Genomic DNA, 22,631 nt, shown 5'->3' on the forward strand with positions numbered 1-22,631 from the left:
ATAACATTTCCTTAAGGATTCGACATTCTTGCAGGATATAGGAGAAGCAGACCAGAGCTAATGGCTAACAATAGCAATGAAGAATCTCTTCCCACCAATCCCACCCAACTTCCTTCACCACCAAGTTTGGTGTTTGCACCACCTACCAAGAATGATGTTAAGGATGGACTGGGTGACCAATCCAAAGATTTGCAAACTGGGGGATTAACTTTTTCAAGAGCAGGTTCATCTCTCGGCAACTTGCCAAGTTCTAGTAGTTTTTCTACATCATTATTCCATACACAAGATGCTTGGAGAGACACTTCAAGTTCTTTTGGTGGGTTTGGAGGAGCCAAAACCGAGGCATCTGAAGCTGTTGGTAATTTTGCAGGTACCTTTGTAACTAAGTCCGAAACAACATTTGTGGCACCTGTTGCACTAAGGTCAACATCTGGAGAAACTTCCAGCTCATTTTCAACTTCTAACCCATTCAGCAAAGTTAACAGTAACGATATGACTAAAGGTACGAAACCTTTTGGTGGTATGACAACAAGTTCCTCAACAGTTCCCAAGCTCTTTGGAGGTGCACAATGGAATATTGAAGGAGGATTAGCAGTACAAAAGACTGAAGAAACAAAACAGATTAAGAATAAAGTATTAGAACAATCCAATCCCAGCTCGGAGACTGGTTCCACTGTGGCATCGGTGCCATTATCCACTTCCACACCCGTTCTTTTTGGAGGAGTGGTTAGCAGTTCATCAGCAGCCAATAGCACAGACAAATGGTCCTCTCCTAATTTGTCATCTGGAGTGTTTGGGGCTGCAGCTGTGGAGACCTCAAAAATACCCAGTTTGTTTGGTGGCAATACCGCTGTGCCTAAAAGCTCAGTAAGTGGGAACAAGACATTATTTCCACAAGAAGCCTCTAGTGACAGAAGAAAAGACTCTAAAATCTTTTCATCAAGTTCCTCTTGCCCTTTGCCATTTATTGCCAGCAAGACATCAGTTAAAGGTAATGTGTTTGGGGGCGTATCGCCAGTGGAAAATCCCTCAGGCAACACATCTAAGTCAAGCAGTAAAAAACTGTTTGACAAAACTGAAGCGCACAAAACGAGTAGCTTAATGACAGGTCATAAAAAACAGCAAGAAAAACTGGAGACCAAAAGTTCTGGAACTGTGAAGCCAAAGGAAATACCTGAATTTGTTAGTAAAAGTGAAGGACAAACTGGTAGTTTCCCCCCAAAGTACCACAAAAATGAACTAACGAAACTCATTATTGCCTTGATTCCGGATAGTTGCATGGACAAAGAGATCTTAAAAGCACACTTTGAGAAATTTGGGGAAGTCAGAAGAATCATGCTTAATCCCAAAGTGAACCAGGCAACAGTTCAGTATAACAATCATCATGAAGCATCAAAAGCTAAAAAGAAAGGGAAAAAGATTCACCCATTACTTCCAGAGTTGAAAATTTTCTATGGTACCCCAGTCCGTCGTAAGAGTGAAGAGGGAAACTCGGATGCAATGATATCTAAGAAGAGGGCAATTAGAACTCTACAGCAAGGTCAGCAATTAAATGATCTTGATCCCTATATTCCTCTTGAGCGCCCCATAGATAAAGACTCTACTAGCAAGGCTGTGCCACCAAAAGTTGCAAATTTGAGTATTCCTAAGAAGAGCACCCTAAGTAAGAAGAGACCAACTCGAACCATATCCCCAGCCAGAGAAATTAAAGATCCAACAATATCTACTGATGGTAAAGACTTGAAAGTCATACTTGAATCTCAAGCAGCTAATAATTATGACAAATTCATAATCCTCAAGGCCCGTGACAAACTATTGAGGAATGAAAGGACCCGAACATCCGATTTAAAGAAAGCTACTTATTTGGCAGCCACCTGTCCAGACATGTGTCCAGAACTTGAGAGATATATGCGGGATATTCAGAACGACCTTAGCAGCTTTGAGCTGTCAAATGGAGTTCTTGACCATAGGCGTGTCATCAAGAAGTTTTCCAGAAGCAGCGCTGACAAAGATGTACCCTTGCCGCACGAACTAAGACCTGGTCCAGTGCTGTTAAAAACAATGGACTTCTTAGTATGTAACATTATAAACCAAGGTGACAGTAAAGATACAGAGGTGGATGTTTGGTACAGCTATCTGTGGAATAGGACACGAGCAGTCCGTAATGATTTGATGCAACAACAGCTGACCGATTCTGTTGCTGTTCTAATTATTGAGAGATGCACTCGCTTTCACATTCACGCAGCTGCACGCTTATGTCAGGAACCTGCAGATCTCTTTGATGCCAAGATGAATACAGAGCACCTCACCAAAAGCTTACAAACTTTAAAGGAACTTTACCATGATCTTGGGGAAAGGGGAGAATATTTTGATACAGAAGCTGAATTTAGAGCTTATGAAATGCTTTTAAATCTTAATGATGGAGAGACCATTGTGACACAGTACTCAAAGTTTCGAGAGGAAGTACAAAAATCGTGCCATGTTCAGTTTGCTCTGAAGACCGTTCTGGCGGTCGCATTCAATAATTATGTAAAGTTTTTTAAACTCATACGAAGCGGCACTTATTTACAAGGGTGCCTTTTGCACAGGTACTTTAGACAGGTGCGCTCTAAAGCACTTGATACTTTTATGAAAGCATATGTGCCTTCAAAGACACCACAGATGCCTTTGGAATCTGTGATAAAGACCCTGGGTTTTGAGAATGAAACTGATGCCGTGGCTTACTTGAGATGCCACGGGATCAGTGTGGACGAGCAGAATGTAATCTTTGATAAGTATTCATTTATTCAAAATCCAGAAGTCATACCACCATTAGTTAGGCCTATGAAATTAATTGAGGTAAAGCAAACTTATTCACTGGGCGAAGTGATTCAGGGAGGACCCATTCCTGACAATCCTTTACACACACACACCCCACATAATAGCTTTGATGATCAAGGTTACTTGAAACCTGCTGCTAAGGATGCATCGGACCAAAGTATTAACTATCGGAAACCTCTACCAGAATTGGTGTCTCTAGTTGCTGTTGAACAGCCTGTGAAACTAAGGAATTATGAATTAATGGCCCATGTGAAGGAAGTGTATAATATGATTGAATCGTGTGTTTTAGGAGAAATGGTAAAACAAATCAGTAAGGAGTGTGTTGACACACTCCTGTATGAGTTGTTAGTAGATGAAGCTGCACACACTGTCTGTATTGATTTTATCAGAGAATGCACTGAGGAAGAAATTAAGAGCATGAGCTGTGAAGGACTTGAAGAAGTTAACCAAGAGGTGCAGGAGACCTTGAGGAAACAAAGAAAGGAGGAGGAGGAAAAGCGCAAAGCCACGGAGAAATTGCATAATACTGTAGCCAGCTCAATTCTTAGGAGTTATATTGAGGAATTTATTGGTGAATTTATCAGACAGATATGCCAAGAATACTTAAAAGATGTTGAACTGCGTGCCACCTTGACCTCTTTAATAGAAGAGCTTCCTCTTCAGCTTGTGAATGAAGTTGTCAAAGAGCTGTTAATAAATATGAGTGCAGACGTTATTAAAGAAATGACTGCTGAGCAAGAGTTAAAAGTACAGGCCTTGCAACGAAAAATTTGCCTTAGAAAGATGGGTGAATATTTTTGGAAGTGGCGTATGCAAGTCACAAAGGCACGGAGGCAAAAGGAGTCTCGGGAGATGTTTCCTGCAGATTGTTCGCACCTGTCCATCTCCCAACAGAATGAAACCTTTGGATGGGGATACCAGAGAAACAGCAGTGAAAATAAATCTGTTCTTCAGTTGAATAAGCTGGAGTCTAGCATATCAAGAAAAGTAGAGAAGGCAATTGTGAAGAACAGGCTAATGAAAGAATGTGCATGGCACCCATTATTCATGCAGTATCTTATAATGCAAGAACTTGATAAGTTTCTTCCTGAACATAATTTGTTAACTCAGTACTTTAAAGTTTTAATTTGCACGGCTGATTCTACTAGCTCGACTGGCTTGCAATGGCTGCGATCTAAGCTTGCCAAAGAAGTAGACGATGACTTCCAAGTGCCTCTCAATAATTACTTTAGTGTAGTTTCCAAGAAGAGTGGTTTAGAGTATGCCTGGGCAATACAGGAAATTTCAGTGAATTCAATTTCTACCGAAAACGTCAAGGGAACGTCTGCTGTTTTGTATATTACCTCCTGTGAGGATGCACAAGATTCACAGTACTGCATATTTCAGAATTTACTTGCACAGATGCCTAGAGTACCATTTTGTACTATATTCTATGACTGCAAGGGTTGTGATTCCACGAGCTGGACTTTGGCAGAAGAAGATTTATTAAAACCTGAATCTTCACTTAAACTTCAGTCCCTATTATTGACATTTTGGAAGCAACAAGGAAATCGAATGAAACTGGTTTCTTCTCGCATGAATAATTTAGTTTTTGGCTTTATTGCGGATAAATTTGTAGAACCTGCTCTTCGAAAACAGAATGAAAGAAATGCAGATGGAAAGTCCCCAATCCCTCCCGCTGTACTGATTGATCTCTATAACAATGTGATTGACTTTTTGATTAGAGTAGTACTAGATGAAGACCTAAAGAGCTTGGAGTGGCCTCCACCAGAATTGAGCTTCTTGAATCAGATTCCTCCAGCAACATGGAATAATACCGATGCAAAGACTGTGGCTGATGCACTGAGTCATCTAAAGCTGCCAGTGTTACAGATGGAAGGCCTTATGAAATGGAGCAACATTATTGAAGTACTTCATACTTATATTACTAAGATCTCTGGCCCCCACGGTGATGGTGTTAGGCTTGTTTCACACATTAATTCCCTCCTCAATAATACTTTGAGAATTTTAGGCTCTGTTAATGATTTTGAGAATGAGATTTTACCCAATTGGGAGCTTCATGTGTTGCAACTTCCCTGGACTGAGTTGATACATGCATGTGTGTCATACAAGCTGTCAGGGTTATCTGATATGCCAGTATATTACCAACCCAAGAAACTAGAATCTTTTTCTTGTCCACGCTCCTGGTGGGAAGCGTGTGACACGTCTGATCAATTTTGGGCAGATACTATGAAAGAAAATTATCCACCAAGTTCAAGAAAACGCAAAGCTGAGAAACAAGATAAATTTGCAAGTGAACAAGTAAAACATAAGAAAATGCCATCCAAGTTGCTTAGTGATATTGCCGGTGAAAAGGAAAAGTATATGGAGTTTGAGAGGAAACTTAAAAGTTTACTTGAAATTAATGAATTTTAAACTCTCTTTAACACTGAAGGCTGAAAGGACTTTCCAGATGTATTGATATTTTGTTACTAATGTCATTGCATAACATTAAAGTGTTAGTAAGTATTTTAGTTTTGTATGTTAAAAGCAGACACCTGATAGGTTTACATTAAAACCGTCAGAATGATATTGACAATAACTACATCTTCATGGACAACAGCTGTAATCACCACAACATATGTGAAACAGTACTTGTGAAGCATTTCACAAGGTGTTGGTTAATGCTTGATTATACCGTTTGTATCTGGTATTGGTTACCATTTGCTTGTCCAGAAGGTAGCAAAATGGCTACTTAGATGTGTCATAATTTTGTAAAGCAAATACCAGTATACATATTTGCATGTAATCCAGAGTGTCTGAACCACATGAAATTTGTGTACCAACATTATACTTCAGATTACATGTTTATTATATAGTAAAAAAATAGGGGTGGTAGAAGTAAATATCAGTGTTTAGTGAGGATCCACAAGGTCTTCTCTGGGTACTCCATATTTTCTTCTCCGAGGCTATAGGTCCCTACACTTGCACCAGAGGTGATACCCCTTTTATTTAATACCAGTACTGTATTTTTGATAAATACATTTTCATTTTGCACAATTATGTTTATCTTCAACTTGTTCCATATGACTGCAGTACAATATCACCATAGTTCATGTACTTTAAACTAATTAGCATTTTGGATAAGGAAGAAGTGAGGACATAAGTATTAAGATGAGGTTAGCGTAGTAAACCTGCCCATTCTTGTGTTTACGTTTCAGTTAAGTCTTCCAGCTTTAATGTAATAAAACTTGTGTAATATATAAATGAAATGTGTAGTATATGTTCTTATAGGTATGTATAGATGTTTTAACACAAGGAAAGTGGTGTTTAGCTTTTTCACTGATGCACGGCTACATTCGATTTGCAATAAAAAGTTGTTAACTGCACTATGTGAGTTTTCAAATGCTTAACACAAATTGTTTCATTAAGCACCCTGTAATGTAGGTTCAGATATCTGGCCTTCAAAATAAAAATGTGAACCCGGTATTTCCAGTTATTTGGCAGCAATAGAGGAAAATGTTAACTAATGCATTATTTAATTTTGTCAGGAATAAGTGGTTTCTTTTGCAGACTAGATAATTATTAAAGTGTTATAATAATTAAAGATAAATATAAAGAGAATTGTTTTTAATTCATAGCCATTTAAAACGATCTAAAATGATCAAGAAAATAAACCTATGGTGCTGAATTAATTTTTTTTCTGGGAGGGATTTCTTAGCTCCCTGAGGTCAAGTACTGGTATGGCCAAGCCTTTGGAAATAACACCAGGCCTCTGAAACCCACCTTGGCCTACAAGGAGCCAAGACCAGATTCTGGCTCTCTGAGTCTGGGGATAAAAGATCTATACAAAGCCAAGGAAAGATTCAGGGAGATTGTGAAAAAATAAGTGATGAAGGAAAATTGTAACCCTGATGTAAACACGGTAAACATTGCTTCCATGTAGTGTTTGGGACTTGCTTTTTATTACCAGGGGCCAGATTCACGAAGCAGTTACGCAAGTACTTATGAACGTGTACATCTTTCCCCAATCTTTGATGGCTTTGGTTGCATTTATTAAACAGTTTACAAGCATGAAAACTTGCCAATCAACTGTTGTTATTGTTATAAACAGCCTCCTAGTGCTTTGGAGCTCATTGACTGTTTAATAATTGTAAACAAAGCCGCCAAAGATTGAGAAAAGATGTACAGGTTCGTAAGTGTTTGCGTAACTTCTTCGTTAATCTAGCCCCAGGCCTGTTGGTAAGAAGCAATACTAGTTCGCTGTATGCTAGTGTAGCTGTCACACTTCACTCTTATGCGCAGGTTGAGGTCTTGTGCTTTAGCTGGGGGGGCACTTAAGTTACATACATGATTGTTTTTATATGTTTTATATCATTTGTACATGATTAGGTAATGACACAAAAAAGGTACTCAATAAATTTCAGGTAATATACCTTCAGCTTATTCCAAAAAGTAATAAAGTGATGAAGGCAAGATACACACATTGCTACACATAAATGTACATAAATGCAGTTTGGAACAACCATTTCAAACTTAAACAGTACTGTGCAAAAAATTAAAGCAATTAATTTTTGTTTAGATTATTGTTGTACTTTACTCAAGTACAGTACATGTTGTACGGTACTTGATATACTGTATAATTAAAAGTGACCTCTTGGCTTAACACCTAGGTTCCAGGGCTTGATCGAGGGGTCCACAACCTAAATCCTATCATTATAAACCTAGCAATAGCTGTACTATTCAAGGTGACACCAGAGAGTCTGAAATACAATCCTATTACAGCAATATGAAGAGAAGTTCTAAATAAAAGATAACGCATCCATGCAATTTCATTGCGCAATATTCTTTTTAATATTATTTTACATAATTTGCTAAATATGTTGTGTTTAAAGGCTATACATATTGAAGGGGACACAGAATGCTGCAATCTGCTCTTAGCGCATTCTACACATGGCGATTGCCACGTGTATAACATCTTACACCTATTATTATTACACATGTTCAACCACATATTGTTTGGTACACTTAAATCATGTGTACTCATACATCATGCGCACTCTTACATCTTGTAATACACTAGTATTATTATCAAAGTAATGTAAATCATACTACAGTATACGTGGGTTTAGTCTTTCCCTATATTGCTGAAAACACTATATGCTCTACTATGACAATTACTAAGTACTACATGCTCAACAATTATCACATGTTTTCACACAGGCTGGGTCCAAGAGCTAAAACTCAACCCTGCAGGCACAAGTCGGTGAGTACAATAACATAATGGAACTGTAGTAAAGAGTTTATTGCTACAATTATTTTCCCAATTTTTTATGGTACTATTGATACATTTTCACCTGGCAATGCTGTTATGCATGTTGATGTTTGTGTGGTTCACCTTATGTTCTCCCACAGTCAGGGAGAAGAAACATGTTGGGCTTATCAAGGTTATCTTGAGATGATTTCGGGGCTTTAGTGTCCCCAAGGCCCTCCAAGCCTTCTCTAGAATGAACCCCATAGTACAGTAGTTGCCTAATTCCCAGCTACTTATTTACTGCTAGGTGAGCAGAGGCATTATGTGAAAGGAAGTGTGGACAACCACCTCTGCACAGCCCAGGGATTGAATTTGAGCTCCTCAGTTGTAAGCCGAAGCGTAGACTTAGAATTAAGAACATTAGAAATTTATGGTAGACCAGAGGTGATAGGTTAAACTTTCAGTCACTTTGAAAACACTTTGGTCAACACTTTGTCACTCTTACTCACAATACGATGGAGCAACTGTGTGTTTCAGACATTTCGTAAAATATTTGCATAGTCATATACTGTACTGTTTGGATTGTGACAGATTATAGCTACACTTACTGGACTAGTTTGTCTGCTACTTCTTAAGGACCCCGTCACACTTAGAATAGTGTTTTCAGATTTATATTTCTTTGATATTTGGTCTTAATATATAAGAATAGTTACTATAAACAAAGTTAAAAAGAAAAAAGTATATCTTTGTTAGTTTTTATTCGGCTTAAACAAATAATAATGCAAAGTAATTTCTTTGGTATCATTTGAAGGCCAGACAAGGTTCTGAAATAAGTTAACCAAAATTACTAATTTCTATTTCCTAATAATAAATAAATAAAAAATATGAATATGGTGTGTTTTAAAGAAAAAATATATAGATAAAAACTTTATCAAGAAATCTGTTGTTAGTTAATTTGTAAATCCTGCTTTTTGTGTAGTGTATGTGTGAATATTTTATTAATATCAGATAAAAACTAATGGAACTAAGTCAGAAAACTCTAAAAATGTGTTTTGAGATTGTTAATTTTCCTGCCAAAAATGTAGCGTCACAAATCCTTAACATCTATTTTAATTACAGTAGTATATAACTTTGTATATACTATACCTTCCTGTGACATCTATTTAATTAATCTGATTGTTTTATATTTTCATAATCCCTCCCCCTCCCCCCCTGCAAAAATAGGCAACTCGCCATTATTGCCACATTTGCTTGTGGCTCAAAAAATTCAAAATAATTTAGAGTAGACCAATTTCTTTTATATAAAGCTTAAAATATAGCTAATAATTTAGACTTTATAATTGCAATAAAATAAAAATAAAAAAAAAATATTGAAAACATGAACCAGGGGTGGTGACTTCAAAGCTCTATATTAGTAAGCCTCTGTGATATTAACATTTAAATGAGGGTATATAATTTATCGTCGATGTTGACGTTGCAGAGCATTGTAGGACAAAGAGGCTAGGAGATCCCAGATAAAGGTGGGATTGTTCCGTTGAATAATTTACAAGAGTATGTTACATAAACAACATTTATATTCCAGCACGATGTATTAATAATATCTTAATTGTAAAAGCAAGAAATTTAAAGAACTAAAATGTTAAAATATGCACGTTTATTTAAACTTTAAGTTTCCTTTTCATCACCAAACTGGACGAGTCTTTGGGGCATGTTTTCTAATACCTGATTTTTCTGTTCACTTAGCAGTAAATAAGCACCCAGGAGTTTAGCACATGCGAAGGTCTCTCATTGGCCTAGAGGGACCTTGAAAAGCCTAACAGACTTCCTGTCCTCGATATTGGGAAATCACAAAAGTATTGTACAGTATTATTGTAGGAAAAGTTTGAGTGGAAAAATTTGAAGAGTGGTGTTAGGCAACAGTTACTTCCCTCGATAAATATTTTTTGCAATTTATATAAGATTCCCATGCCAATGTTTCTTGAATACTTTTAAGTTTCATTGTAATTTTTATGTACATATTGTATTTGTTATGTAATATATGTCTGGCATGTTTATAATACAATATCATTGTAAAAATTTTCTGGAAAGTACGGAAAACATAAATTCATATACATGTATAGAAAAAATATGCTTGGAGTTAACTCGAAGCAAATGGTATGCTATGACATCATTACAATAACACACACTGGTAGTGCCATCTGTTGGTTGTAGGAAGAATAGATATTGTTGGATAGCCTTTGTCCAAAATGCACTAGTACTCCCTATTAAGAAATTTCTTTCCTTAACAAGGATACACAACAAAATTACTAGATGAGCATATGCAATAAACTGTATCAGAACAGTTACCACATTCTAATTTTGGTTAACTTGGTACAGTATGTTCTTAAGGATCGTTTATCCCAGGATGAAGAGGCACTGTTCTCTAGGATACTTTATCCAAGAAGGAAGGTGCACTGTTCACTAGGATAGTTTATCCCAGGATGAAGAGGCACTGTTCTCCAGGATAGTTTATCCCAGGTTAAAGGCGCACTGTTTATCCCAGGATGAAGGGGCACTGCCTTTTAGGAGCCATGTGTTTACTTCCAAGTCGACAGTCAAAGGCTGCTGCGAAGAGTGGTTCATTTTGTAGGACGATGTTCACTCTTAAAAAAGAAAATGAATTACAATTGGACGAAATTGAATGCTGCATGATAAATATTATAGCTTATATATATATATATAGTTCAAACCTTAAATACTGTACAGTATTAGAGAAAAGGAAGCTCTGCAAATATTTTAACTTTAATGAAAAAAAATATTGGAAATACCTTCATAAGAGAACCACCACTAAATAGAAAATGATACAAAACAAGACATTACCTCAATTTGCCAGGAAGATGTTCATTTTCCATAGCTGTTAACATGTTGATCTGGCTGGTTTTACTGCAGTGGTTCTGGTTAGATATACATCATTAAGTCATTAAGTTACACAAGATAAATGGCGTTCTCCTAATTACGATGTAGCAAAAAAAGTTACACAGCGCATAAATAAACATACAAATTCAAGTACTATTAGTGGAGGGCAGATATTAATGGTGTGGGGTGACAGGTACTACTAGTTGCAGGGCAGGTACTACTGGTGGTAGACAAGTACTTTTAATGGCATATAAGTATTGCTAGTTGTATGTACTGCTAATGGGAGGCAGGTACTACTGGTGGTAGACAAGTACTTTTAATGGCATATAAGTATTGCTAGTTGTATGTACTGCTAATGGGAGGCAGGTACTACTGGTGGTAGACAAGTACTTTTAATGGCATATAAGTATTGCTAGTTGTATGTACTGCTAATGGGAGGCAGGTACTACTGGTAAAGGAGGGTGTAGAAAACCCTCCTTAAACCATGTACTTTTGAAAGTGAATTATTTGGGTTATAGCAAGCCAGCACAATCATATGATGCAACATTTTTTGCTAATTGAGAAGTAAGTGGGTGTACAATTATAATTTGAGCTGGATGACTAGCCAGTTATACTATTGGCATTAATTTTTGATGGGCTGGCATAAAAGAATACAATATTATAAGAACCTCTATGGCAGTAGAATGTTTATGTAAGAAGAATGCTTTAGTTAATAATTAAATAACATTACCTGTGCATTGCGGACAAAGAAGGCCTGGATAGGAGTTAAATTGAGCCAAGGTAATTTTTTCTCGGGTGATTCTATAGAGGGCAGGAAGTAGGATGATGCTTGGCGCTTGTCTCTCTTGATGCTGGCCTCACTTTGCTTCACCGACCGCTTTCGACGGTTTACAGTATTTCGACCACCTTAAATAAATAAATAAATAAATAAATTTGTATTCAGGAAAAGTACATACATAGTTGATTTACAAACATAATGTTGGATTTATAGATAGAGCTAGTACATACAATACCTAAAACCACTAATACGCATAGCGTTTCGGGCAATAAAGATAGTATAACAGTGGATACCATAAATAGATTGATGAATTACTGTAGATTATATAATGTGTCATTTGTATATACAAAAAAAGTACAGTATCACATTTTCAAAATTTAATTGTTTTCGTAGAAAACATGACCTGAGAGGTATCTACTGGGTACTTTATAACTCAGTGCTGACTTACCAGGAAGTGGAGCAGTTTGTGTTGGTTTTGGAGGGACAACATATACTGTTGATGGAAAGATATTTATATAAATATTTTCCCAATAATAAAACATATATATTTTTGTTTAAAGCAAGATATAATAATTCTGGAATGATTATACTGTATTTATACACAATACTTTTACATTTAAAATGGATATTATGATTTCATGGAATAGTAGAAGCTTAGGAAGGCTAAACAAATCATTCAATTATTAGTCAATTACTGCTAGTTTTTTAATGTAACGTTTCTAAATGGAGCCAATAAAAAAGTTACATTTCTACCCCAGGGCCAGTTAGAGAAGTCTATTTCTATTGAGGGTCGGTCAAAGGAAATCTATTTATATCCAGGATAACTCAGAGGAAGTCTATTTATACCCAGGATCACTCAGAATAAGTCTATTTATACCTAGGATCACTCAGAAGAATTCTATTTATACCCAGGATCACTCAGAGGAAGTCTATTTATACCCAGGATCACTCAGAGGAAGTCTATTTATACCCAGGATCACTCAGAATAAGTCTATTTATACCCAGGATCACTCAGAATAAGTCTATTTATACCCAGGATCACTCAGAATAAGTCTATTTATACCCAGGATCACTCAGAATAAGTCTATTTATACCCAGGATCACCCAGAGGAAGTCTATTTCTACCATGGGGACAATTTTAGTAACATTCCTGTTTGCTATTGTCAGTATACATTCTTCTAGCCTTCCAAACAAGATGATCCATGCATCTTCCTGGAACGTGAGGCTCATCCTAGGATGATATTTTATCTTGTCACTAGACTTACCATCACTAAGATAGGCTTCCCAAGTGAGGCGAGTTGCTGCCGAGTCCGCCATCACTTCGTTGAAGACCAGATTACGGGGCAACTGTGACCGCAGAGAGTAACACATCTTTACTGCCGAGTTGTGTGACGGAAAGACATTGTACGCAGTCCAGCAGTAGTGTAAGGTACAGGACATTGTACAGAGCAGTGTAAGGTACAGGTCATTGTACAGCAGTAGTGTAAGGTACAGGTCATTATACAGCAGTAGTGTAAGGTACAGGTCATTGTACAGATGTAGCAGAAGGTTCAGGACTAAAATTTTAAAGCACAAAACTTGAAATTGTTTAATTTAGTTTAAATTGCAAGAATAGGTAATATATTAATCTTTGATTATCTTTCTCAAATTCAAAATATAATAATTTGGCAAAATGTATGTTTACAGATTTGCTTTTATTACAGGTACTTATTTACTGCTAGGTAAAGAGAGGCATCAGGTGTAAGGAAACCTGTCTACATATCTTGTCCAACAGGGAATTGAACCCAGGACCATTTGGTTGTAACTTGTCTGTTATAAAATTCAAATGCAACAACAGAATTATTATTAAAGAAAACAATTATTTGAATTAAAAACTCACAGATATATTTGACTGAAGACCAGTGACACTAGTAGACACCCAAGGCCACTCAAGCTGCTCTTTCAGACATTCCGTAACATTTACAAACTGGTTAATGCCTTCCATAGGGGTACTGGCATTTAATTTCCGAGATCCGTCGTACATAATTCCTAGAAGCAAAAGTCATGAGATGAAGTTAAGATACAGAAGTTTATCATATACTAACTCAACAGTTTTAAGGCAACTTTGTACATAATTAAAACTGTAAAATCAACATTTCTAACCTGTGGCATCAAAGCCGTGTGCGAACTCGTGAGCGATCATGTGACCCAGTCCAGCATAGTTTATGTATTTGGGGACATCATTAAAGAAAAGTGGAGCTTCTAGAGCTGCATATGGTATAACTGCAAGAAAGAATATTACCTTAAAGATGGAAAGCTATTTTGTAAGCCTGAATCTTCTGCACCATTCACTTCACAAGACACTGATTTCTAACAACCCTACTCATTTGTCCTTTCCAACTGACTACACAATATCAGCTACATCTTAATACTTGAACAAGTACCCATTCCAAGGAGGAAAATGATGTTTTCTAATAGGGTCTTCTAATTTGTGAATGCTACATGATATTATTCAATAGACATACAGTATCGACAACCTGTGTGTGCTGAATGATAGTATTTTTTCAGATATATTGACAAATTTCATGGCATGGGTGATTGAAGTCCAGAGGATATAAAGCACAAGGTAAAAATGGTTAAATATACACACAATGCCACTCGTCACATCTTCCATGCTCAGCTGTATCACAGAGAACCAGCATCATGGAGAAACAGTACTGTCACCATTCATATTTTGGGGATTTCCACACACATAGTTACTCACTATTCCTGCCTGCATTTGTGTTATCTTTTACTCTCTAGTTAGTTGCAATACTGCCTTTTCACCTCTCGGTAATTCATTCATTTTGACCATCCGATACCATTCTTAATCTTAAAGCTAACTTTCATATTAAGTGTTATATAATTATTGTATTACAGCAAGAAAACTAAATATTCATTGGTTTATGTTTTACTGATGCATTCCTAATAATACCAGATAATCCAGCTGTTGAAAAACCATCCAAGTATTACTTTTGCACCCCTAACAATACCATATACTAGGTAGTGTAGCCAAGTATTACTGATGTACCCCTAATAATACCATATAGTATAGCTAAGTATAACTCATGACAATTATTACTTACAGAACTTGTTAAGGGCATATGAAGTAACACCATAAGTATCATAGGGCAAAAGGAACTGGCTCCACCTGAAACAAAATGCTTGCATGTATTACAGTACTGTATATGGAACAAGTTATTTCTTTAATGACATTCGTCTATAGTTAGTAAAAGAGAAATAGGTACAGTACTCTTGACATGGTAATATCATAGCAAAAATAACAAACTTGATCTTTAATTTTGAAATTGGTACAACATAAATTACACTTGTCTATCGAGTTGTCGTAAAATGCTAAGAGCGTCATTACTGTTTCCAGTAGTGGATAGCATGCATGTCACTCGGTCAGTTAGGTAAGTAACCATTGAGTGTTTATGGGTTACCGTGTACAGCCTCACCTTTGGTTATGAGACTACGATGTGCATAACAATCAGGCATTCTGCCCCTCAAAAATAGTACACCAATTTACCAGATTGCTTTAACAGCCATGACAGTTGATTTTTGAGGAATAAATGAATGAATATTTAATTTGACTAAGATCACGTAGAGTCCTGCAGTACAGTGGCTATGTTCTCCACTCACAGTTGGAGATGCTGGGTTCAGTCCCACGACTGGGCATGTTTCCTTTCACCTAATGCGATTGTTCATCTAGCAGTAAATAGGTACCCAGGAGTTAGGCAACCGGATACAGGACCTTCTAACCGTTCTTACAGGACCTAGGCTGCATCCTAGGGAAGGTCAGTAGTTCAACCTTTGGGGGACATTAATACAAGCCTACATACTCTATATATATACATGGACTTCCTGTCCCCCCAACAATAAAAATTTCTATTATATCTGAATTTGGCAGTGCCTTAATTAACATCTACAATACAGGCATTATTTAAGAAATCAATGTGTTAAATGTTTAGTTATTGTAGTGTTTTATTGAACATTTGTAAAGACCTAATATGTCATACCAGCAAATATGTGACTTTGAGGATGATATATAATTGCTGATAACAAGAAAGTAACCCAATAGAGCAAATTTTAATGTGTAACATACATTACTTGTGGCTCGTTGGTTGGTCTGTGATAGAGCTTGTACATCAAGGTTCGATACCGCTCCAACAGAACCTTACTGTTGTCCATGAAGTTTTCATTTAATTTCACCTGTTGGAGAAAAGTTTTGTGCCATATAATGTATACCATGTACAGACCAAGTTATTTCAACCTGTCATCCAAAAATGATACCAGCTATGTATACTGTATGTATACATAGTATACTATGGATACTCAGGATAGAATGTACACTGTAGTGACGTTCAAAAAGTTCATTTTATACTCTTCATTTCCTAGAGGGTCTGAGAAAAAAGGCAACAACCAAATCCTACTTTTCTTAGGCCTAGTTTATTACATATATGTATGTAATTTGTTAGGAGAATGCATATATTATGCCTAGAACAGGTTAGGTTTATGATTAGTCTGTGTGAGTTTTTGATATGCCCTTTATGCCAAAGCTGTAAGTTCCAAAACATTGCTGCCATTCAAAATCTAGCTGGATAAAATTGTCAGGACAAATGGGAGGACCTTTGACAAGCCACCGGCTTCCTGTCCTTGTTGAGGCCACTAGTGAGAAGATGACCCTCAGATAAATTTAGAATTCCATTAGAATATAACATGACAAATCACATTTTTTTTAAGTACAACAGTCCATATTTTGTATTATACATCCATACTAGCTATAGGGGTGGGGCGAGTCATTCTTCTTATCAACCGGTCCTCGGACACTGGCCAAATGTTCGTTGAATTAAAGACATCTACCATCAGGCTATGGGTGTTAATGCTGTGGTTGACCCCACAAGTGCATTCATAAATATGTTACGCAGTACATTACTTTATAATAACAAATTGCATTCTCAGACATAATTTTAAATTAATTTATAGTTAGGCCTAGCTTAGATGTTCTGATTCTGTTGGAAATTATTTGTATTTACAGCATGTGAGTGAAGCATTTAAAGATGCACTTCAGTCATAAGTGAGGACTTTTTGAGAAAGGTTTGAACATTCGGTAATCAGTTGCGAATCGTGTGTAAAGCGATTTACACTTCTCTAAATGCTTGACTCACATACTGTACTAAGAAATAATTGCCAATAATACCAAAACACCTAACCTAATATATGCTAGATCCAATTAACCCAATATTATAGTTTATTTTTGAGAAAATATAACTTTGATAACAGTATGGAAAAAATTGTAAATGCCCCTTTAGATGAACAAGAATAAGAATGAGTCATGAGTCCATGGACATTAAATCTCAAGTTTGTGACAAGATGAAGGCTTCTAAGTAATAAGTGAGTCTAAGGAACAACCATTGCTGTTGATCAAGTTTTGCACAGTTGTGATCCAAGTGTTTTTTTAATAACACACTAAAAATGAGTGAGAATATCTTACACTTTTCTTGTTGTTCTGAATAACTTGTTTGATCACATTTATGTCGGCAGTCTCAGCAGACATTAGACGAAGCTTTGCAACCATGGGGCTGTTTGGGTCGTTGAAGCGTCGTTTCAATTGCTCCTCGGCAGTGTTCTTGTGAATCCCTATCATTTCGTTAACCTATAACATAATTAACAATTACAAATCTGAAATAGAAGTATAGTACTTAAACAATTCTTTAAACAAATTAATATGGGCTCAACACCATTGATCTTACACATTTTTTGTGGGGATGCAACCCACAGCAGTTGTCTAACTTCCGGGTGTCTGTTTATTGCTAAGTGAACAGGTGTATCAGGTGAAAGGAAACGTGCTTAAATGTCTATGTCCTACTATGTGAATTGAACCTGAGACCTTTCAGTTATGAACCAACTATGCTGATTACTGTACTACAGGACCTTTTTGGAAGTGTAATTTATTGTAAGAACTTCGGTTTCAACTCTTTTTAACCTTGTCGTAGCTCAGTCAATTAAGGCAGTGTCTGGGATGCTCCCGGACGCAGGTTCGAATCCTCGTCACAGCCCTTGTGGATTTGTTAATTTTATTGTAAGAACTTTGAAAGAATTCTTCCTCAAATTTCTCATACTGTACCTTTATTTTAAATAGTAATCTGAATGGATGTCACTTTAGAAGAAATGCCTTATTCAAGTAACTCAAGGGGCCTTGCCTCTTGAGTACAGAATTTTAACCTGCATATGCACTTTTCAATACTGGGTGAACCAACGCATTAATATTACAAACTAGGTCTTTACAGTAATCAGCCTTGCTGTCTGCTCTCCTGATGCTGTACTGGAGTTTACCTTGGAGTTGTCTATGGACCTGTGGTAAGTATGTTTCTGGCTCTGGTATTTATGGCATCACATTCCTCCCTATGCAGGCGATGAGTCACAATAACGTGGCTGAAGTATGTTGACCAGACCACACACTAGAAGTTGAAGGGACGACGACGTTTCGGTCCGTCCTGGACCATTCTCAAGTTGATTGTGAAACGTCATCGTCCCTTCAACTTCTAGTGTGTGGCCTGGTCAACACATTCCTCCCTATAAGAGGACTCGGTTTCTTTACATCAGTACAGTATACTGATGGCTCTAAATCTTATACTGGCATCAGATTTAGAGTCATTTATCATGGTTTTAGCTGCTGTGATAATCTATCACAGAAATTCAATTTTACTACCAAGCTCTTTTCTGTCCCTCACTACTGTTATGGAAATATATATATACTGGATGATACAGATAGGTCATAGACTGGATAGGTCATCATAGGAACATCGGCATGTCTTGCACAGTCTGTATGTGAATCATACTGGATGTGGTATTAATTTCATCAAAGTGTATAAATGAAACATGGTGGAAAATTAGACATACCTTATCATGTCTTTGGGCAAGGTTGGGCAAGGCATTCAGGTAGAGATAAGATGTGAAGTCCTCCATGAGGGAAGTGGTGGCACGATAACAGTATTCAGGTGTGCTGAGAGCAGCTCCCACAGGCTTCACCAGGTCTGTGTACACTCGTTCACTCCACAGTAGCAGCAGAATATTCTGCAGGTTTATTGGACTACCGAAAGAATAACAACAATATAATTTGTAATATATAATGTAATTAATTACATGCCCTTATAATTTGTAAGTATTATATACTTTTTATATTCCTTTTAGCTGTGATGAGGTTTTCTGAAGAAGTGTAATGCCCAACTTTTATTTGTATTAATTTCATGTTTGCAATTACTGTATGTTAAGTTGTGTATGGGAAAGAATGTTGGTTAATGTTTAGTAGAATAGCTTTCCCGCACTTTTGTGTAGTATAGCTGCACGCTGCCTCGTCCACACCAAGGAGGCTTGGTTCTAGGCGAAGGTGGTGTGTTGGGCAGCACCATGAAGTACCCACCTCTGTAATCACTGGTTGTAATGAGGTGTTTAACTCAGTTTTTGCTCTCATTATCACTGAGAACAGTACATTAACTGGTGAGTGATAAATGAATCCAGTTTTTGTGTATTTCCAGTCCAATGTATTTAAACAAATATATGTAAATACACACATTAATTGGAGTGGTTGGTTAAATTATTCTCTTAATTCAAAACAGTTGTGTGTAATTCACTGGCATTCCTTCTTATATTTGAGGAAGTGCCATGGTGATATTTTATAAGTGTAATATTAAGAAAGGATAACTTACATTTCTTTTATAGTAATTTCTAGTAGGGAACACTAGTGAGTAGGGAATGCAAATGAACTTCACACAATTATTGTATTAGGATAACGTTCATGGTGATTATCCGTTTAAAATGGGCAACTGTTGATAATCACACACTACAAAAGGATTCAGCCAAAGATGGAAGAGCAGCTTCATCCTAGTGCAAAATATGTTTCCCATTGCTGAGGACAGGAAACCAGTTAAGCATATCAAGGTCCCCCTGGAGCCGGTCGGCCGAGCGGACAGCACGCTGGACTTGTGGTCCTGGGTTCGATCCCAGGCGCCGGCGAGAAACAATGGGCAGAGTTTCTTTCACCCAATGTCCCTGTTACCTAGCAGTAAAATAGGTACCTGGTGTTAGTCAGCTGTCACGGGCTGCTTCCTGGGGGTGGAGGCCTGGTCGAGGACCGGGCCGCGGGGACACTAAAAAGCCCCGAAATCATCTCAAGATAACCTCAAGATAACCCCCTAAGCCAATGACTGACCTTACAGGATGCAACCCACAATAGATTCCTAACTTTCAAGTGCAAGTGCCAATTTACTGCTATGTGGTTAAGTTCTCAGGTGTTAGGAAATGTGCTATAATGTCTGGCCCTGGTCGGTAATGAAACCTGGGACTATTAGGTGGTGAAGCAACTGTTCTGAGCACTGCGCTACAGGTCACAACAGAAAGAATGATGACAAGATGGATGCCTTAGGAAAGAGAAATGTGAGAAGAAAATATCACCTGGAATAAAGATCATGGAACTATGTAACCTAATAAGAATTGCAGTATAAATTCATACACAGTACTGTACTGAATTTAAAAGTGAGATCTGACAAGTTATTAGTGAGATCTGACCTCAAGAGACTAGTTACACTATCTTCCATGTTAAATGAAAAGGTATTATCATTCAGATAAGAATGATCAAAGTATACAGTAATTGCTAAATAAAGAAACAAGGTACATTAATATGAATACCAGAGAACCTTAAAGCCATATCAGTTTATGTGAAAGTGCTCTATGCATGAATTAAACATTATTTGTTTGGATATATCACTTGATATGTGGCAAATTTATAAGAATATTGAAAAATTATGTGATTCTAAAATTAGGCTAGGCTAAGAGTTATGCTTCTAAGCTAGCATTCATAAAATCCTTGAGTCGAGGAGATGCTAGACTGGAAATCCACTGTGATTATACCAGTCTTCGAGAACTGCAGCAGAAGACAAAGCAAAGAAATATTAATCTTTCATACCTGCATGCTCCTCCATAAAATCTTAAGGGAAGTTATGATTATAACTTCAATAAATAACTACTTTACTGAAAGCAAATCTTTGTTAGCTAATGCTCACATTTTTCAAAGCAGTTTCAGCTCAAAATAGCTCTCCAGCTGGTGCACTGTACAGGGACTTGTGTAAGGTATTCACTAAAGTACTAAACAAAAGATTATTCCTGAACGTTAAAGCATGTGAAACCATTGACAAAATATTATGCTATATATTAGCCAAATGATGCTGAAATCGTGAGATCAGTTTGTCAATGGCGTCTCGAATTACGATGAGGGGAAATATTAAACAGAGAAAACATTATCAAAGTGCGCAAAATAAAGCAAACACAATACTGCGCTTTATATGAAGTATTAGTAATAAATCCTTCACCAGTATTCTTCAGTTCTATCTTGCCTTTGTTTAACCCTACATAGATTATGTTGGTCAGTTTTGTTATGCAATATAAAATGAGGGTAGTAATTTCCGTCAAAAAAGCTCAGCAAAGAATGGCTAAGTTAACCAGAGCATTAGAAACCTCGCTTATTAGAAAAAATTAGGGGAACTTAATTTTCATTCCTTATAAATAAGAAGGTAAAAGGATGGCATGATTGAAGTATACAAGTGGATGAAATTCTCACAGACGCCAAACTCCTGAAACATGTTGGGTTGTTTCAGGACAACACTGGCTACACACTGTGTTGCGTATACTGTATAACCTGACTACCTCTTGGTACACACCTAACATATCTGCTCTCAGCTAAGAGTAAAGTACTGAATGAGGCAGAGAACTCACTCAATTAACTCATCATTAATTAATGACATGATGTCATTAAGTTCACTCTTGAAGTAGACCTGGACCATTGTCTGAGGGCTCATATCTTCTCCTGTTAGTTCCTCCAACAGTGCATCCCACACGATCTGAAATTAGACAATTTGTGATAAAAAGAAATGATCTTACTGGGAATCATTACAAAATATTTACAGAAATTTATATGAAAGAATACAGTCTTTCTACAGTCTTTCAGTCTTTCATTGCTGATACTTTATCTACTTTGAGTTTCAGTAAAAAAGTTGAGGTTTTTTATACAGTGATACAGTACCTCCATTTAAGAATTTAATCCGTTCCCGGAGACGGGTCGTAACTCGAAAGAAATTTTCCCATAAGAAATAATGTAAGTTGAATTAATCCGTTCCACACTCCCAAAAATATTAACTTTAAAATACCTTTCATGCAATATACACACACACATTTTATACTATAGTATGTACAAATTAAAGCTTATCTTTATTGATGACTTGTTGGCGTATGGAAGAAGGTGAGGAGGGGGGGGGGGGGAGGAGAGGTGTTAGTGTTTGGAAGGGGAGTCTCCTTCCATTATAACATCAGGCAGTGATGACTTCTCTGGAGTACTTTTTCTCCTACGTTTCGCCTGCATACCACTAGGACCTGGTTGTGGTTCACTGCTTGTTTTTCCTAAGAAACTTTCCATAGAAACTTATTTTCTCTACGTTTTATCACTTGTCTGTAGTGAGACATCACATTGTCTCACTATGAATGATCTCTTGTTTTTCCTGTATTGTCATTCTCACATGTGTTTTCTTAGGTTGAACCTTGCCAATGACTTTCTTGGAACCCATGGCGTGATAAGTAATAATCTTAGTAGCCTTCTTATGTAAGATATAATAATTTTAATAATAAAGTAGCCTTCTTCTTCACCTTACAGTCCCCTCAGTACCTTCATGTGTGGAGCTAGCCTCTGGTAGCCTTCTTCACCTTACACAGTTCCTTCACTACCTTCATGCATGGAGCCTCTGGTAGCTGCCTTCTTCATCTTACAGCCCCCCCCTCACTATCTTCTGTCAGTGACCTTTTATCCTGGCTCTTTATGTGAGATCTGTTGTTCTGGTC

The 22,631-nt window shown here is 37.0% G+C and overlaps 2 protein-coding genes across 29 annotated transcripts in view; one reads left to right on the forward strand and one right to left on the reverse strand.

Annotated features, from left to right (window-relative positions):
- Nucleotides 1-22,631, forward strand: part of LOC123771496 (RRM_XMAS2 and SAC3_GANP domain-containing protein xmas) — an 88,335-nt gene that overhangs the window by 45,611 nt on the left and 20,093 nt on the right. For 6 of the 28 annotated variants that reach the window (XR_011224770.1, XR_011224779.1, XR_006774509.2 and 3 more), the window contains 2 exons: nucleotides 8,023-8,065; nucleotides 18,035-18,104. The exons of 7 other annotated variants lie outside the window; for them this stretch is intronic. Coding sequence is in view for 4 of the 21 variants with exons in the window: in XM_069313642.1 (XP_069169743.1) it covers nucleotides 61-5,235 (5,175 nt within the window). In the remaining 17 variants the exon portion in view is untranslated. Of the gene's footprint in view, nucleotides 1-34; nucleotides 6,424-8,022; nucleotides 8,113-18,024; nucleotides 18,105-22,631 lie in introns of those variants that run through there. 15 more of the 28 variants (XR_011224774.1, XR_011224782.1, XR_006774511.2 and 12 more) reach the window with 5 other exon arrangements.
- Nucleotides 8,795-22,631, reverse strand: part of LOC123771497 (uncharacterized) — a 30,264-nt gene continuing 16,427 nt past the window's right edge. The window contains exons 10-21 of the mRNA XM_045764070.2: nucleotides 21,516-21,640; nucleotides 18,648-18,837; nucleotides 17,239-17,400; nucleotides 15,850-15,956; nucleotides 14,831-14,895; nucleotides 13,869-13,988; nucleotides 13,606-13,754; nucleotides 12,992-13,073; nucleotides 12,175-12,219; nucleotides 11,679-11,854; nucleotides 10,913-10,986; nucleotides 8,795-10,695 (exon numbers count right to left, since the gene is read on the reverse strand). Of these exons, the coding sequence (XP_045620026.1) occupies nucleotides 10,587-10,695; nucleotides 10,913-10,986; nucleotides 11,679-11,854; nucleotides 12,175-12,219; nucleotides 12,992-13,073; nucleotides 13,606-13,754; nucleotides 13,869-13,988; nucleotides 14,831-14,895; nucleotides 15,850-15,956; nucleotides 17,239-17,400; nucleotides 18,648-18,837; nucleotides 21,516-21,640 (1,404 nt within the window). The 3' untranslated portion in view covers nucleotides 8,795-10,586. The remainder of the gene's footprint in view (nucleotides 10,696-10,912; nucleotides 10,987-11,678; nucleotides 11,855-12,174; nucleotides 12,220-12,991; nucleotides 13,074-13,605; nucleotides 13,755-13,868; nucleotides 13,989-14,830; nucleotides 14,896-15,849; nucleotides 15,957-17,238; nucleotides 17,401-18,647; nucleotides 18,838-21,515; nucleotides 21,641-22,631) is intronic.

Source organism: Procambarus clarkii, chromosome 76 (genome assembly GCF_040958095.1).
Source record: "Procambarus clarkii isolate CNS0578487 chromosome 76, FALCON_Pclarkii_2.0, whole genome shotgun sequence".
Classification (NCBI taxonomy): Eukaryota; Metazoa; Arthropoda; class Malacostraca; order Decapoda; family Cambaridae; genus Procambarus; species Procambarus clarkii.